Source organism: Oncorhynchus clarkii, unplaced genomic scaffold, assembly GCF_045791955.1.
Source record: "Oncorhynchus clarkii lewisi isolate Uvic-CL-2024 unplaced genomic scaffold, UVic_Ocla_1.0 unplaced_contig_414_pilon_pilon, whole genome shotgun sequence".
Lineage (NCBI taxonomy): Eukaryota > Metazoa > Chordata > Actinopteri > Salmoniformes > Salmonidae > Oncorhynchus > Oncorhynchus clarkii.
The window spans coordinates 41,286-59,167 of NW_027258408.1; the positions used below are offsets into that span (position 1 = coordinate 41,286).

General features: G+C 41.2%; 1 protein-coding gene across 1 annotated transcript; it reads left to right on the forward strand.

Annotated features, from left to right (window-relative positions):
* The first annotated feature begins 451 nt into the window (after nt 1-451).
* Nucleotides 452-12,453, forward strand: LOC139396878 (zinc finger protein 436-like). Its single transcript, XM_071143802.1, has 3 exons — nt 452-1,093; nt 7,581-11,723; nt 12,118-12,453. Exons 1-2 carry the CDS (start codon nt 673-675, stop codon nt 8,282-8,284), a joined length of 1,125 nt encoding a protein of 374 aa, XP_070999903.1. The 5' UTR covers nt 452-672; the 3' UTR covers nt 8,285-11,723; nt 12,118-12,453.
* The last annotated feature ends 5,429 nt before the right edge of the window (nt 12,454-17,882 follow it).

Here is a 17,882-nt window from a genome sequence, read left to right on the forward strand (position 1 = left end):
TGTAAATAAGAATTTGTTCTTAACTGACTTGCCTAGTTAAATAATGGTTAAATATATTTTAAAAATGTAACTTCATTACACCGTTACACTGGCATACAAACTAAGTAGCACAGAGTTGATCATCCATATGACGTTGAGAAATACTGCATTGTGGGTAGTTTGGAAGAGTTCACAAAATAAGTTAATAAATATGTAATAACGCAAAAACATAACTGTTTGTTCTTATAGGTAACCATATCGTGACTACAACTAGCTTACTAAGTATTTAACCACACTGTATTGTTACACTGGTGAGTAAAAACTCATGCTTCCTACACTTTAACTTGTTAACTGAAGATAAAATATACATTTTACTCAACTGCGTTACCCACTCCAGTCAGCAGATGGCGGTCTGGGAATTTAAGGCGATGCTGTTGGTGTGACGTATAATCTAGTGGACGGAACGCTTCTTTCATCAGCAGCAACAGTTAGTCAGACACCTCGGTAGCTTGCTAGACAAAATAGCCGAACCAATAAAGCTCTTTAGACGCTTTAGTGTATGTTAGACACTGTGTTTTAAACCCACTTCTATCGTCTAGTTAGTTATCCGATTTAATTTCATATTTGCGGTGTTGTTATTAGTCAGCTAGCGGGCTTGTTAAGTTAGCATTAGCCTAGCTAACATCCCCGACCATGCGATCACTAAGCTACTCCTCTGCTAAAGGAGAGGGGGATATCACAGTAAAACAAGAAGTAGAGAGTGTGGCCGTTACTTTGAAAGAAGAGGAAGACGCGTTCAGAGTGAAAGACGAGGAAGATATTACAGTAAAACAAGAAGTAGAGGATGAGGCCGTTACTGTGAAAGAAGAGGAAGACTCGTTCAGAGTGAAAGTTGGGGAGGATGTTACAGTAAAAGGAGAGGAGGATGCAGATTATGGAGTGAAAGAAGAGGAAGGAGAGATGAGTGTTACATCGAAAAAGGAGGAGGTGGGAGAAGAGGAGGAACCTGGATATCTGGGCCCGGTTTCCCAAACGCATCTTAAGGCATCCAATGGTTCTAACAAAGAATTTAGCCATAAGATGGTTTTTAGAAACCGTTCCCTGATTAACACTGGTAAGTACTGTCTTAACAACAGAGGCACAAACTCTGCAGTTGAACTGATGTTTGGTGTTAAGGTGGAAATCTGCAATTGCTACATCCATATTGTGACTTTTAAATAATTTATTTACAGCCATTGATTCTTGAAGAATATAACACATGAGCTGAGTTCAACTGTTGTACCCCATCGGAACCCCAAATACGTTTTTTTTCTATAATGTTTAGAAACAATGTAAATCAACACTGTATAGCCTCAACATGGTTAAAACTATAATGTTGATATCATGGATGGTCAGTCCTTGCATCCATAGGTCTGTCTGTCTGTAGTTACATTTCTCCAAGCCCATAATCATTTTATTACCAAAACAGTAGTGGAATGACAGATTTGTTATTGTTTGAACTACAGATTGCTGGGCTGTGTGGGTTTTTTAAACCGCAACAAAATGGCTGCCCAGAGATTTGGTTTGGTAAACAGCCGAGGGATGGAGGAAGGAGAAGTGTAACCACTCAAATTCATAGAGAATGATATTGTAGAAACCATAACCCAACACCTAGCGACCTCATCAAGAAGTTCAGACATCTTGGCGTAACAGTTATAAGATGTTGACTTGACAGTCGCTGGACAAAGGTTTGAGTTCAGCTCAGGGCTAACCCCTGAATTCACTACACTATGAATACAAGGACTGGCCATCCATGATATCATAATGATAGTTTAACCAGGTTTCTAGGCTATATAGTATATTCTAGAATTCATCCATGATGTCATAATGATAGTTTAACCAGGTTTCTAGGATATATGGTATATTCTAGAATTCATCCATGATGTCATAATGATAGTTTAACCAGGTTTCTAGGATATATAGTATATTCTAGAATTCATCCATGATGTCATAATGATAGTTTAACCATGTTTCTAGGTTATATAGTATATTCTAGAATTACCAGTGTAGATTTCCTGTGGGGGTCAAATTATTAGAGCTGTTGATAAGTCATTGTATAATATTCAGAACCATTTTTTTTAATGTAACTTTTATTTAACTAGGCAAGTCAGTCAAGAACAAATTCTTATTTACAATGACTGCCTACACCGGGCGACGCTGGGCCAATTGTGCACTGCCCCATGGGACTCACAATAACGTCCTGGATTTGATCCAGTGTCTGTAGTGGCGCCTCAAGCACTGAGATGCAGTGTCCGCTGCGCCACCTGGGAGCCCCAAAATCATGTTCTAGTGCTGTCCCCAACTAAAATACATCTGGGTCAACCAAGAGTCATCTGTTCTTTCTACCAATCGCGTGTGTGTTTTTATGTGTTTTTATCAAATCAGATATACGTTCTGAACTTGTCTGATGCTTTAAGCATTCTGTTTGATTAAATAATCAAGACACACAAATGACTCGAAGTCATAAATAGAGAGAGCCGGTCGTCAACACAACCTGACCAGAGGGAGCCGCTCGTCAACACAACCTGACCAGAGGGAGTCGGTCGTCAACACAACCTGACCGGGGGGAGCCGGTCGTCAACACAACCTGACCAGAGGGAGTCGGTCGTCAACACAACCTGACCAGAGGGAGTCGCTCGTCAACACAACCTGACCAGAGGGAGCCGCTCGTCAACACAACCTGACCAGAGGGACCCCCTCCATCTGCTGCTGGACTTCCCCATAGTATGTTCTACCGAAGTTGACCGACTGAAAGGGAGTGTAACTTTGATTATAATTACACTTCCCTGAAGGAGGGAAACGAGGTACAACACCTGTTTGTCCCCGCCCTTTCCTGGGTCGGTGAAGAGCGGTATTAAATTTAAGGAATAATCCAAGCCTCACGCTCATCACATGTGGAAGTTATGTGTTATGTTTTATTTGTCTTCTTTTGTATATATTACAATATATTTAAATATTTTTAACTTTTTAAATGAAATATACCTTCCGGCAACCCGCCTCACCCAATGTGATACGGATCTGCTTTTTTTTGGCCCTTATAGCTAGAACCTCCATCAGAAGCTAACCAGTTGATTAGCTACTAGCTATTTAGTCATTGTTAGCCCCTGCTAGCGGCCTTTAACTTTTTAGCTCAGACACCAGCCGCTTTTAGCCTGGATAATACCTGCCAGTCTGCACAGCGCAATATCAACCCTGAGCATATCGGACAGTTTTTCTCCACTACATCATCGTATTCCTGCTGTAAGCTCTGGACCATTACACTGGTTAATCACAGCTAGCTAGCTGCTACCGAGTGGCCCAGCCTCGAAGCTAGCCTTGAGCCAGGCCCATCTCCCGGCCTGCTCGGTGGACCCTATGATCACTCGGCTACACAGCTGATGCCTTCCAGACTCTTCACTAAGACGACTAGAAGCCACTACATCACCGGATTCCTGCCGTAAGCTCTGGAACTATGCAGGTGCATCCAGGTGCATCTCCCAGCTAGCAAACAAAATTACTCCAGCTACAGTACCTATTTTGCCAATTGGCCTGTACCCTTTGTCGACACGGAGCCCCGCCGATCCATCACGACTGGTCTGCCAACGCAATTCCGTCTGATGTGGCCTCAACCGGCCATTGCCAGACGTCGGTGACGCCCTTGTCCCAAAGCTAGCAACAGTTAGCCTCAAGCCAGGCGCATCTCCCAGCTAGCATAGTAATGACTACCTAATGGCTTCCCTGGTTCATATATTGCTGTTTAATGGACCCTATGATCACTTGGAACATAGCTGATGCCTGCTGGACTGTTCATTAATCACGGTACTCCATTTAGTTTGTCTGTCTCGAACTCTGGCCCTGTGTGTAGTTAACTGACCCTCTCTGCCCATTCATCGCCATTTTACCTGTTGTTGTTGTCTTAGCTAGCTCTCCCAATCAACACCTGTGATTGCTTTATGCCTCGCTTTATGTCTCTCTAATGTCAATATGCCTTGTATACTGTTGTTTAGGGTAGTTATCATTGTTTTGTTTTACTGCGGAGGCCCTAGTCCCACTCAACAAGCCTCGGAGAACTCTTTTGTCCCATCTCCCACACATGCGGTGACCTCACCTAGCATAACTAGTGCCTCCAGAGGTGCAACCTCTCTTATCGTCACTCAATGCTTAGGTTTACCTCCACTGTACCCGCACCCTACCATACCCCTGTCTTTACATTATGCCTTGAATCTATCCTACCACGCCCAGAAATCTGCTCCTTTTATTCTCTGTTCCCAACGCACTAGACGACCAGTTCTGATAGCCTTTAGCCTTACACTCATCCTACTCTTCTGTTCCTCAGGTGATGTAGAGGTTAACCCAGGCCCTGTGTGTCCCCAGGCACTCTCATTTGTTGACTTCTGTAACTGTAAAAGCCTTGGTTTCATGCATGTTAACATCAGAAGCCTCCTCCCTAAGTTTGTTTTACTCACTGCTTTAGCACACTCTGCCAACCTTAATGGCCTTGCAGTGTCTGAATCCTGGCTTTGGAAGGTCACCAAAAATTCAGAAATGTCCATCCCCAATTACAACATTTTCCATCAAGATAGAACTGCCGAAGGGGGAGGAGTTGCAATCTACTAAGTTCTATCATACTTTCCAGGTCTATGCCCAAACAGTTCGAGCTTCTAATTTAAAAAATGTATCTCTCCAGGAATAAGTCTCTCACTGTTGCTGCCTGTTACTAACCCCCGTCAGCTCCCAGCTGTGCCCTGGACACCATATGTGAATTGCCCCCCATCTATCTTCAGAGTTCGTTCTATTATGGCCAACATCCAGTGAAATTGCAGAGCGCCAAATTCAAAAACAGAAATACTCATTATAAAAATTAATAAAACATACAAGTGTTATACATCGGTTTAAAGATGAACTTCTTGTTCATCCAACCACGGTGTCAGATTTCAAAAAAGCTTTACGGCGAAAGCATATCTTGCGATTATCTGAGAACAGCGCCCAGCAGACAAATCATTACAAACAGTTACCAGCCAAGTAGAGGAGTTACACAAGTAAGAAATAGCAATGAAATGAATCACTTACCTTTTATGATCTTCATATCGTTGCACTCACAAGACTCCCATTTACTCAATAAATGTTAGTTTTGTTCGATAAAGTCTCTCTTTATATCCAAAAACCTCAGTTTTGTTCACGTGTTTTGATCAGTTATCCACAGGCTCAAAGGCAATCACAACAGCCAGACGAAAAATCCGAAAAGTATCAGTAAAGTTCATAGAAACATGTCAAACGGTGTTTATTATCAATCCTCAGGTTGTTTTTAGCCTAAATAATAGATAACATTTCAACCGGACAATAACGTTGTCAATATAAAAGGTAAACTGCCCGTACCCACCTGTCCAGCATCACTACTCTGGACGGTTCTAACTTAGAATATGTGGACAACTGTAAATACCTAGATGTCTGGCTAGACTGTAAGCTCTCCTTCCAGACTAATATTAAGCATTTCCAATCCAAAATCAAATCTAGAATCGGCTTCCTATTTCGCATCGAAGCAACCTTCACTCACGCTGCCTAACATACCCTCGTAAAACTGACTATCCTACCGATCCTTGACTTTGGCGATGTCCTTTTCAAAATAGCCTCCAACACTCTACTCAGACTGCATCCAGTTTGCTATCACAGTGCCGTCCGTTTTGTTACCAAAGCCCCATATACCACCCTCCACTAGGATCTGTATGCTCTCGTCGGCTGGCTCTCGCTACATATTCGTCTCCAAACCCACTGGCTACAGGTCATCTGTAAGTCTTTGCTAGGCCACCTTAACTCAGCTCACTGGTCACCATAGCAACACCCACCCATAGCACGTGCTCCAGGAAGTATATCTCACTGGTCATCCCCAAAGCCAACACCTACTTTGGCCGCCTTTCCTTCCAGTTCTCTGCTGCCAATGACTGGAACGAATTGCAAAAATCCCTGAAGCTGGAGACATATATCTCCCTCACTAACTTTAAGCATCAGCTATCTGAGCAGCTTACCGGTCTCTGCAGCTGTACACCGCCCATCTGTAAATAGCCCATCCAACTGCCTACCTCATCCTACCTCATATTGACTGTATGTTTGTTTATCCCTGTTGTAAAGTATAAACACACTGAAGGGAAACAAATAAATGTTTTGAGCAAAATTGTTTGTTTTTTTAGACAACTGCAAACTAGGAGTGAGTGATGTCATAGTAAGGCATTAAAGAAGTTGGCTTGATGGGAAGTCATGATGTCATCCAATAGGCGACTGATCTTCATGTGAAATTCATTATTCTTTTTTAAATCCTTCCTGCTCTGTCAAGTTGGATGTTGATCATTGCTAGAAAGCCATCTGAAATGCTCTCTAACTACGTAACATTTAGTTTCCTTATATTACGCTTATAAACAGTTTTCATGGGCACAGAAATTCTAAATAATTTCAGAGTTTGCAAAATCCAGTGATTCTAACCGAAAGTCACCTTACCTTTATTGACAACACCCAAATGGATACTGTCATTAATGCGGTTCTTCAATAATTACACATAATATTTAATTCTGTAGCTGTTTAGTTACAGTCACATGTTCAACTATCATCAGCTGGTCCAGGAAATCATTTTCTGAATGACAGTCACATGACAAACATCACAACATGCAACAACAAGCAAATTGCTTCTTCATTCATTACTCTGGTAAAGACAGTTATGCCGTGCTCCACGTTGGATCCAACATCCCTAACAAATTGATGTTTACAATGTGTTATTGTCTACTTGATTTACAGTAGGGTCTCGTTAGTCTGTTTGGACACAGAGTTTCTTACCTGTTAATGTGTAGAGAACTGTCCCTTGATGGTCAGTACCACACACAGAGCTATTTTCCTATATTTGTTGTTAGGTGAAGTTTATGGGCCAATTTGGCAAACGGTGTATAAACCCTCATTGTCAGGCTGATGGAAAAGCCAAAGAGCATTTTACTGGTTGAAGTGTTTTTTAAGTACAAAGATTTGCGATGATGACACAAACATTATATTAAGCAGGACGTTCAAACGAGTCTTACAATTTTATTCCAAAGTAGTGTGAAATGTACTCATAAGCAACCTGGACATGGAGGTTACTTCCCTGAGTTTTCCCCCATTCACATTCAGAATACATTGTGAAAAACTAAAATCTTTGCTCACCATTTTTGCTCCAGGCAGATATACTTCATCCAAAACTATCGGTTTCCTCATTAGGGGGACGAGTTTCTACCAAATTGCATGTGCATCGCCCTCGTGCCGCAATTTTAGCAAAGACAGAAAGGTGCCTATGTTGGAGACCAAAAGTCGTCTGGCACACTTCTTAGGATTTCAACAACTTTAATAACTTATTTCTAGCCTACAATCATCAGTTACTACTAATGTGAAAACAAGACAAAATAGGACTATTCTTGCTCATTTTAAGACAATTGTCAAATAATCATTACATTCATTACAGACAACAATTGTTGTACAACATCATGGCTACGCTGTTGGCATCACCTTTTACAGTGGATTTCCGCTGTTGTGGGCCTTTAACCATCTGTCTGACTTTGTTGTTCACACAGGAGAGAGACGGGACTACCGTGGATCCTCTGGGGAGCCTCAACAACCTCAGGATGCTGAGGAGACAGAGAAGAGTCTCTCCACATTAGAACACCCCAAGAAACACCTGCAGAGATCCACAGGGAAGATAATTCACCGCTCTGACTATGGGAAGAGATCCACCTCATCAGGCATTACAATTCATCAGCGAACACACACGGGAGAGAAACCTTATAGCTGTACTCAATGTGGAAAGAGTTTTACTACATTGAGCAATCTGACTCGTCACCAAAGAACACACACAGGAGAGAAACCTTATTGCTGTACTCAATGTGGGAAGAGTTTTACTCGGCTCAGCAGCCTGATAACACACCAGAGAATACACACAGGAGAGAAATCTTATAGCTGTACTCAATGTCGGAAGAGTTTTACTCATTCATCAGGCCTGATATCACACCAGAGAACACACACAGGAGAGAAACCTTCTAGCTGTACTCAATGTGGGAAGAGCTTTACTCAACAATGCAACCTGATATCACACCAGAGAACACACACAGGAGAGAAACCTTATAGCTGTACTCAATGTGAGAAGAGCTTTACTCAACAATGCAACCTGATATCACACCAGAGAACACACACAGGAGAGAAACCTCATAGCTGTGATCTGTGTAACAAGAGATACTCTGATAAAAGATCTCTGATCAAACATCAGAAAATACATAGTTGAAGGAGTTGTTTCATGATATCAATTAGTCACAATGTAGAATGTTTTAACATTGTAGAAGGAGTAATTTAATTATGTCACAATGTAGGACCCTAAATGTTTCTCCCCTGTTCTATTGATTTCAACATAACATGGAAATTATCCTCAGGGGAAAGATCCAGGCTCTGAGTTGAGAGAGTACTATTTATGTGATTTAACAAAAAGTGACCCACGTGAATCAAAGTGAAACACTTCAAAATGTCGCTAGCTGTTTTCTACAAATTCTCCTCTAACCAGGGATGTACACATTACTCCCAGATTCCATGTGGTTTTTGAGCTGTTAGTTTTAACAGGACCTGCAACCTCATCTCCCCTCTCTCACTCAATTGATGTCAACGTGATATTGATGAGTGATGACAAATAAGTGCTGTTCCATTGCAGGTTGTCCTCTAACCAGTGAGGTAAAATATATCTCCACATTTCCATGTGTTTTTTGTTACTTTCTAGAGCAGTTTCAACCTGATTTCCTCCCAAATCGATATGCGTTGCCATGGATCACAATTTATTTTGAGTGCACGTTTTTCCGTATTGGAGATGAGTTTTGTTTGGGCTTGTTCCAAGGGGACGAGAGTTCTAGAAGCTAGTGGGTTTTAGGAAGACGAGAGTTCTAGAAGCTAGTGGGTTTTAGGAAGACGAGAGTTCTAGAAGCTAGTGGGTTTTAGGAAGACGAGAGTTCTAGAAGCTAGTGGGTTTTAGGAAGACGAGAGTTCTAGAAGCTAGTGGGTTTTAGGAAGACGAGAGTTCTAGAAGCTAGTGGGTTTTAGGAAGACGAGAGTTCTAGAAGCTAGTGGGTTTTAGGAAGACGAGAGTTCTAGAAGCTTGTGGGTTTTAGGAAGACGAGAGTTCTAGAAGCTAGTGGGTTTTAGGAAGACGAGAGTTCTAGAAGCTAGTGGGTTTTAGGAAGACGAGAGTTCTAGAAGCTAGTGGGTTTTAGGAAGACGAGAGTTCTAGAAGCTAGTGGGTTTTAGGAAGACGAGAGTTCTAGAAGCTAGTGAGTTTTAGGAAGACGAGAGTTCTAGAAGCTAGTGGGTTTTAGGAAGACGAGAGTTCTAGAAGCTAGTGGGTTTTAGGAAGACGAGAGTTCTAGAAGCTAGTGGGTTTTAGGATTCTATTGAAAGAAAAATTAGAAACAAATATTTCAAAATAGGTGTTTTTTCTTGTTTTTAATTGTTGACAGCCAGTAGACACCATGTTTATATTGGTGAAGGTGAAGCATTGTAGTTGACAGCCAGTAGACACCATGTTTATATTGGTGAAGGTGAAGCAGTGTAGTTGACAGCCAGTAGACACCATGTTTATATTGGTGAAGGTGAAGCAGTGTAGTTGACAGCCAGTAGACACCATGTTTATATTGGTGAAGGTGAAGCAGTGTAGTTGACAGCCAGTAGACACCATGTTTATATTGGTGAAGGTGAAGCAGTGTAGTTGACAGCCAGTAGACACCATGTTTATATTGGTGAAGGTGAAGCAGTGTAGTTGACAGCCAGTAGACACCATGTTTATATTGGTGAAGGTGAAGCAGTGTAGTTGACAGCCAGTAGACACCATGTTTATATTGGTGAAGGTGAAGCAGTGTAGTTGACAGCCAGTAGACACCATGTTTATATTGGTGAAGGTGAAGCAGTGTAGTTGACAGCCAGTAGACACCATGTTTATATTGGTGAAGGTGAAGCAGTGTAGTTGACAGCCAGTAGACACCATGTTTATATTGGTGAAGGTGAAGCAGTGTAGTTGACAGCCAGTAGACACCATGTTTATATTGGTGAAGGTGAAGCAGTGTAGTTGACAGCCAGTAGACACCATGTTTATATTGGTGAAGGTGAAGCAGTGTAGTTGATTATAATGTGAAATGGAAGTTGTTTTCTGTTGGTGGTGAGCAAACTTGTCCAACAAAAATATAGGATATATTTGTTGTCTTAAGGGGGAACTGGCTTTGGTTATCACTAGCCACTTTTAACAATGCCACTTAATATTTTTACATACCCTACATTACTCATCTCATATGTATATACTGTACTCGATACCATCTACTGCATCTTGCCTATGCCGTTCTGTACCATCACTCATTCATATATCTTTATGTACATATTCTTTATCCCTTTACACTTGTGTGTATGAGGTAGTAGTTGTGGAATTGTTAGGTTAGATTACTCGTTGGTTATTACTGCATTGTCGGAACTAGAAGCACAAGCATTTTGCTACACTCGCATTAACATTGCTAACCATGTGTATGTGACAAATAATATTTGATTTATATACAACACTCAAAGTAGTGGATATGGAGCATCTACAGCCTCAGTTACACCTGACACCTAAATGTGACTCCTGTCATCTGATCACTCCAAACTGCATTAGGTTCAGATCTACCAGGACGGACCTTTGACAGTCCGGATGCAGTCAGGCCACTGAATATAAATAAGCAAACTGGAGATTCCTTCAAAACGGTTGCCTACAGTTACCGTGTAGGGCACTGCAAGGTTGGGTGACCAGGGTCATCTGGGACTGCCTGCTGGAGGAATTCAGGTGTGTGAAGGCTACCTGTGTCCTGTGTAACTTCATGATGGACACAAGGACCAGGAGGGGATCTGCAGCTCGCCGCTGTGTCCCAGAGGAGGAGTCTGCTGTTCTGCAGGATGTTTCAAGGATTGGGTCCAACAATGCAGCAATAGTGGAAATCCGTGTGCAGGAGATCTTCACCTCCTACTTCTTCAAAGAGGGTGCTGTTCCCTGGCAACACCATAGACTACACTATGCACAACCAAAAGCTCTTTTAAGAGCCATTCACATTGCAATAAGAGTATTCTTCCATTTACTTAGCTATGTTAACTGCAGTTATTCCATTCCCAGTTTCTCTCCCTTTGATTTCTACTTCTCAGGTGAGGGTGCTGTTTAGGTAAGGGTGTGATGTCTGTGCAACAAAAAAAAAACAGGCTATTTTAAATCACCCATATTGAAAAAAATGTAGAACAATTAGACACCCTATAACCCACAACTACACACTCATGTATCAATCTGATTGTTGGATTGTGTTGTGCAGTAAGCAGATTCAGGTGTATAACTGTGGCTCCTTCCACCTTCAAAGAATAGGCAAGAGGGCCAACCATGAAGAATAGTAAGACACTTCATTATTTCAATAACTACGCTATATTGTTTGTCCTTGTGGGTCTGTTCATGTTTTTCAGCATAAAGTACTCTGCAGCCACTTAGTGTGGTGTGGACACCAGGTGAAGACACCTGTAAACACAGGGTCAGTTTTAACTACCTTATTTTCTCAATAACAGTCTCTCTCCTTCACTTCATCCCTCTCTCCCCTTCTCCCTAAATCCTCTAGGTTATATCAGCTGTGTCGGTGAACCCCTCCTGCATCTGAACTGGCTACATAGAGGACACAGCATGATCAGAGGTGAGAGGTCACTTGGTCAGGACAACAGGAAGTATTATTAAAGAGATGCTTTACATTGAAATACAGACAGACATGCAGTAGTCCCAGAGTTAATGATCCCAGGTCAGTTTATATTATACAGGAAGTATTATTAAAGAGATGCCTTACATTGAAATACAGATAGAGATACAGTAGTCCCAGAGTTAATGATCCCAGGTCAGTTTATATTATACAGGAAGTATTATTAAAGAGATGCTCTACATTGAAATACAGATAGATGCAGTCGTCCCAGAGTTAATGATCCCAGGTCAGTTTTGCATTTCACCTCCTGATTGATGATTAACAATGTTAGATTAAAAACTAAATACACAAGGCTTAAACATGCTCACTCTCTCCATCTGTCTCTCGTCTGCAGGTATGTTTTGATGTGAGAGGATGCCAACCCCCAGTCCCATCATCGCCACCTCACCTGCATTTAAGATAACAGTGTCTCTAGTCGGCCCAATGGTTATGTAATTGTGATGAACTGAGAGAACATTTATGTAGCACTGTGATTCATTAATCATGTGCTGCCTTCCCTGCTCCTATGTGTTTACCTCTTTCCCTTTCTGTCTTTAACACCTCTCTCTCCAACTCCTCTTTCTTCCTCTGTTTTTATAATTCACAACAGATGTGTATTGATGGACAGATTGAACTTGTATTTATAACACTTGGATAATGAGCTTTTCAATAAAGCGTTTCACATACTCTACTGGTTGAAATGAAGTGTAATATGATGAAATACTCCACCTACCCTGTGTTTATCAGATCAATGCAGATGAAGGGCATTAGATGTTGAGATGAACCGGTGTTAAGAGTATTTACATGATGCATAGGAAGTGTAGTGTTTAACATTATATTTCTGTATATATGAATTAACTAGTTAAATCCTGTTTCTAGTCTATTAGTTACAATGTGTAACCATTGATGTCCCAGGACCAAGATTGGTAAACACTGTTGAAGTGTATAATGTAATACATACATGCAGACACGGCGTCATTCAAAGACAGGAATTTGATCACCTCAAAGACATTCATACCTAAACTGCACATTAATTTGCCAAGGTAGAGTACATGATCAGTGAATATATTAAATGTACAGGCTACAATGTGGGGATCTCATGCATGGTAATAACTACATGTATATTTGACTTGAATCCTTGGCAAAACATGATATTATATTCTACTCAATCCATAGGCTTCATTAATGTCATTCAGGCTGTTTTGAAGTTGATACAACTGGCTATGATAGCTGAGGTTCATAGCTAGGTTCTGAACTAATATGTATACCAAACATTTGGGTCCATACACAGATCGAATAGATAGCTAGCTACACATCCATGGGCATACAGGGATTTTAATCATCCACTGCACAATAACATACGTTATTTCATCTATCTGCATGGCAAATACAAATTTGTACATTCAATTTGCAGTAAATTCTTCAGCCAGCTAGATTCTATACATCCACTTTTTTAACAAAACGACCGCCTGGTTTGTGGGTTGTTTAAGGTGTTTAAGGTTTCATACTCATGTCACAACACCCATAAAACTAGACCAGCTACCTGGCTAAATCACGATTTTCGTAAATGAACTATGATTAAAAAAAGCATAATCGTTTGTCTCTCCATTGACTAACATTCCTGTCAACTGTACATGTTTTTTGAATGATTCACTATGACGTTATAATCCCTTACATTTGCTTCCATCCTAGTATTTCTGTCCGCCATCTTTGATCCATTTCAGGTCTGTGTAGGGGTACCCCTCTGAGCATTTCTGTCCGCCATCTTTGCTGAAGAAAGTCCTACAGCCACTTGTGCAGCAGCAGCCTCCCCCGGTCCTAGTGCCGAATCGATATGAAGTTTAAGATGCGATGGAACGGTTGACGAAAAAAATTAATCACACAAAAATATATTGACTGATATTGATTTATTTAGGGGGGGTAATTAATATTTTAGCACTAGCGTCGTCTCTGATTCCAACCCTTTAACTCTTGTCTGAAAATTAAATAAACATTTTACTCAACTGCGTTACCCACTCCAGTCAGCAGATGGCGGTCTGGGAATTTATGGTTATGCTGTTGGTGTGACGTATAATCTAGTGGACGGAACGCTTCTTTCATCAGCAGCAACAGTGAGTCAGACACCTCGGTAGCTTGCTAGACAAATTAGCCGAACCAATATAGCTCTTTAGACGCTTTCGTGTATATTAGCCACTGTGTTTTAAACCCATTCCTGTCGTCTACTTAGTTATCCGATTTAATTTCATATTTACGGTGTTGTTATTAGTCAGCAAGCGGGCTGGTTAAGTTAGCATTAGCCTAGCTAACATCCCCGACCATGCGGTCACTAAGCTACTCCCCTGCTAAAGGAGAGGGGGATATCACAGTAAAACAAGAAGTAGAGAGTGGGGCCTTTACTGTGAAAGAAGAGGACGCGTTCAGAGTGAAAGACGAGGAAGATATCACAGTAAAACAAGAAGTAGAGAGTGGGGCCTTTAGTGTGAAAGAAGAGGAGGACGCGTTCAGAGTGAAAGAGGAGGATGGTGTTACAGTGAAAGGAGAGCATGTAGTTTATGGCGTGAAAGAGGAGGGGGAGGAGATGACTGTTACATCGAAAAAGGAGGAAGAGGAGGAACGTGGATATCTGGTTCCGGTTTCCCAAACGCATCTTAAGGCGTCCAATGGTTCTAACGATGAACTCAACCGTAAGATGGTTTTGAGAAACCGTTCCCTGATTAACACTAGTAAGTACTGTCTTAACAACAGAGGCACAAACTCTGCAGTTGAACTGATGTTTGGTGTTACGGTGGAAATCTGCAATTGCTACATCCATATTGTGACTTTTAAATTATTTATTTACAGCCATTGATTCTTAAAGAATATAACACATGCCTCATGAGCTGAGTTCAACTGTTGTACCCCATCAGAACCCCAAATAAGTTTTTTTTTACTATAATGTTTAGAAACAATGTAAATCAACACTGTATAGCAGTTAAGAACAAATTCTTATTTTCGTTAACGGACTAGGAACAGTGGGTTAATTGCCTGTTCAGGGGCAGAACGACAGATATGTACCATGTCAGCTCGGGGATGTGAACTTGCAACCGGTTACTAGGCCAACGCTCTAACCACTAGGCTACCCTGCTGCCTCAACATGGTTAAACTATAATGTTGATATCATGGATGGTCAGTACTTGCATCCATAGGTCTGTCTGTAGTTACATTTATCCAAACCCATAATAATTTTATTACCAAATTAGTGGTGGAATGACAGATTTGTTATTGTTTGAACTGCAGATTGCTGGGTTGTGTGGGGTTTTTAAACAGCAACAAAATGGCTGCCCAGAGACTTGGTTAACAGCTGAGGGATGGGGGAAGGAGAAGTGTAACCACTCTCAAATTCATAGAGAACGATATTGTAGAAACCTTAACCCAACACCTAGCGACCTCGTCAAGAAGTTCAGACATCTTGGCGTAACAGTTATAAGGTGTTGACTTGACAGCCTCTCCCTGAATTCACTACACTATGAATACAAGGACTGGCCATCCATGAGGTCATAATGATAATTTAACCAGTTTTCTAGGCTATATAGTATATTCTAGAATTAATCCATGATGTCATAATGATAGTTGCGGACTTTTGCCTAATACCTGCAGCAAATGCCTCTACCCCGTCTTCTGGCTGGGCAGGATTTTAGGATTTTAGTTACTGCGGTGTATTTCTGCGTAATGGCCCTTCGCGTGAGTTGGATTTGTTCCTTCGTTCACGTTGTCACTCCCTTATTTTCCGGTCTAGTATGAGGTCTTGGATAGATATACTCCTATTTAAATATTCTGAGTGTTATGGATTCCTCCTATATTTCCCTACCTTCAAGTTTCTTTTACCTCTGTATATATCAATACCTAATAACTTATTCTATTGGTTATTATGCTCGTCAGCTAGTAGTCACTTGGAAACTAGTATTGGTATATATTTTGACACACAATTCATATTTTTTACTTTTTATTTTACCTTTATTTTACTAGGCAAGTCAGTTAAGAACAAATTCTTATTTTCAATGACGGCCTAGGAACAGTGGGTTAACTGCCTGTTCAGGGGCAGAACGACAGATTGTCAGCTTGGGGATTGCAACCTTTTGGTTACTAGTCCAACGCTCTAACCACTAGGCTACCCTGCCGCCCCAAATATTCTTTAGTGCAATCACTTTAACCTATAACCAGGGTCACTTTCTGTTCAGTGAGAGTGTTAAAGGCGTTTGCTCTCCAGATCGTTAATCTGGCCTAGTTGTCAAAGTTTCAAGCTTTTATTAAGTCACTCTGTTTTTTTGTCTTTATACACATTATTACAATTCAATGGTTCTACAGTTTCCTAATACATCAATAATGCTCAATCAATCCTTAATGCTTTAAGCTATGCCAGATAATATTGCAAAACTTTAAATGCGTTAACACTTCTAACAATATTGACTAAATAGCAAAAATAGTTAAATTACCTTAAATGCTCCGCCCCCTGGTCACTTTCCTGTAATTGGTATTCTCACAGCACTAACGCTAGATTCCCAATTCCAATATCTCTATACACTTCCAACTCTGTGTATGGACTCAATATATTGTAACCGGTACTTGGCTGTGTCCTTGTATTGCTAATCACATCTGTACTTGATGTCTCACTGTTTGACTGCCGCTTTGTCTGTGATCAAGAGGTGTCAAGACCCCTGTGTTTCAAATATTGTTCTAGTCTAACAAAAAGCGTATAGTGCAATAGTAAATTTACCTATGATGATTCTCCATATGAAGTCTGTCTCATATGTCAGTGAGGATCATGCCTCTCTTATGATCTCTGTTCTCTTTACATACCTTTTTACAGGGGAAGTTCTCAAGTTTCTGGAGCTGTGGCTAAACCACACTTTCACACTGACACTGCCCTGCTGCTTGCACCGGCCGCTTACTCGGGGACTGTAGATTGCTTACACTGAGTGCTTACTCGGGGACTGTAGATTGCTTATTTCGTCATCTTAGACCTGTGTCAAACAGGAAGCTTCTTATTCTAAATCTAGGTCATGCACTACTAACTCCCATTCTGCAGCTTCCGTGTTACTGTTGGCTGATTCTACTTAATGATACCAGCTGGTTGTTTCTACCACTTGAGGCGGCGTAGGTGGCATGTCAAGCGTCAGCTGGGAGAAGTCTATGATAGGTATCTCCTCTGCTTCCCCCTGTTGTCCAGTTTCTGCAGGTGTGGTCCATGGTTCCATGAGGTCCCGTGAATGCCTTGTGTTGCTGTACCCATTGCTTGATGGAGTGGGCAGATTCTTTTCATCTCTTGTCACACCAGATATACGACATCGATAACTACTGGTTTCCTCATTAGCATGGAGGAGTTTATGCAATGAAATTGCCCTCGTGCCGCAATATTAGAAAACACAAAGGGGCCTGTATTGTAGACCAAAAGTCTTCTACCACACTGCTTAGAGTTTCAACAACATGAATAACTTATTTCTAGTCTACAATCTTAGATGTCACTACTAATGTGAAAACAAGACAAAATATGACTTCTTGCTCATTTAAGATTTTAACATTCATTACAGACATCAATTGTTGTACAACATCATGGCTATGCTGTTGGCATCAACTTTTACACTGGATTACCACTGTTGTGGGCCTTTAATCATCTGTCTGACTTTGTTGTTCACACAGGAGAGAGACGTGACTATCGTGGATCCTCTGGGGAGCCTCAACAACCTCATGATGCTGAAGAGGGAGAGAAGAGTCTCTCCAGATCAGAACACCTCAATAAACACCCGCAGAGACCCACAGGGAAGAAATCTCACTGCTGCTCTGACTGTGGGAAGAGATTCACATCATCAGGCATTAAAATTCATCAGAGAACACACACAGGAGAGAAATCTTATAGCTGTGGTCAATGTTGGAGGAGTTTTACAACATTAATCTCTCTGAAAGTACACCAGAGAACACACACAAGAAAGAAACGTTATAGCTGTGATCAATGTGGGAAGCGATTTTTACAACTGGCCACCTGACTAAACACCAGAGAACACACACAGGAGAGAAACCTTATAGCTGTGATCAATGTGGGAAGAGATTTGCTATATCTGGCAACCTGACTCAACACCAGAGAAA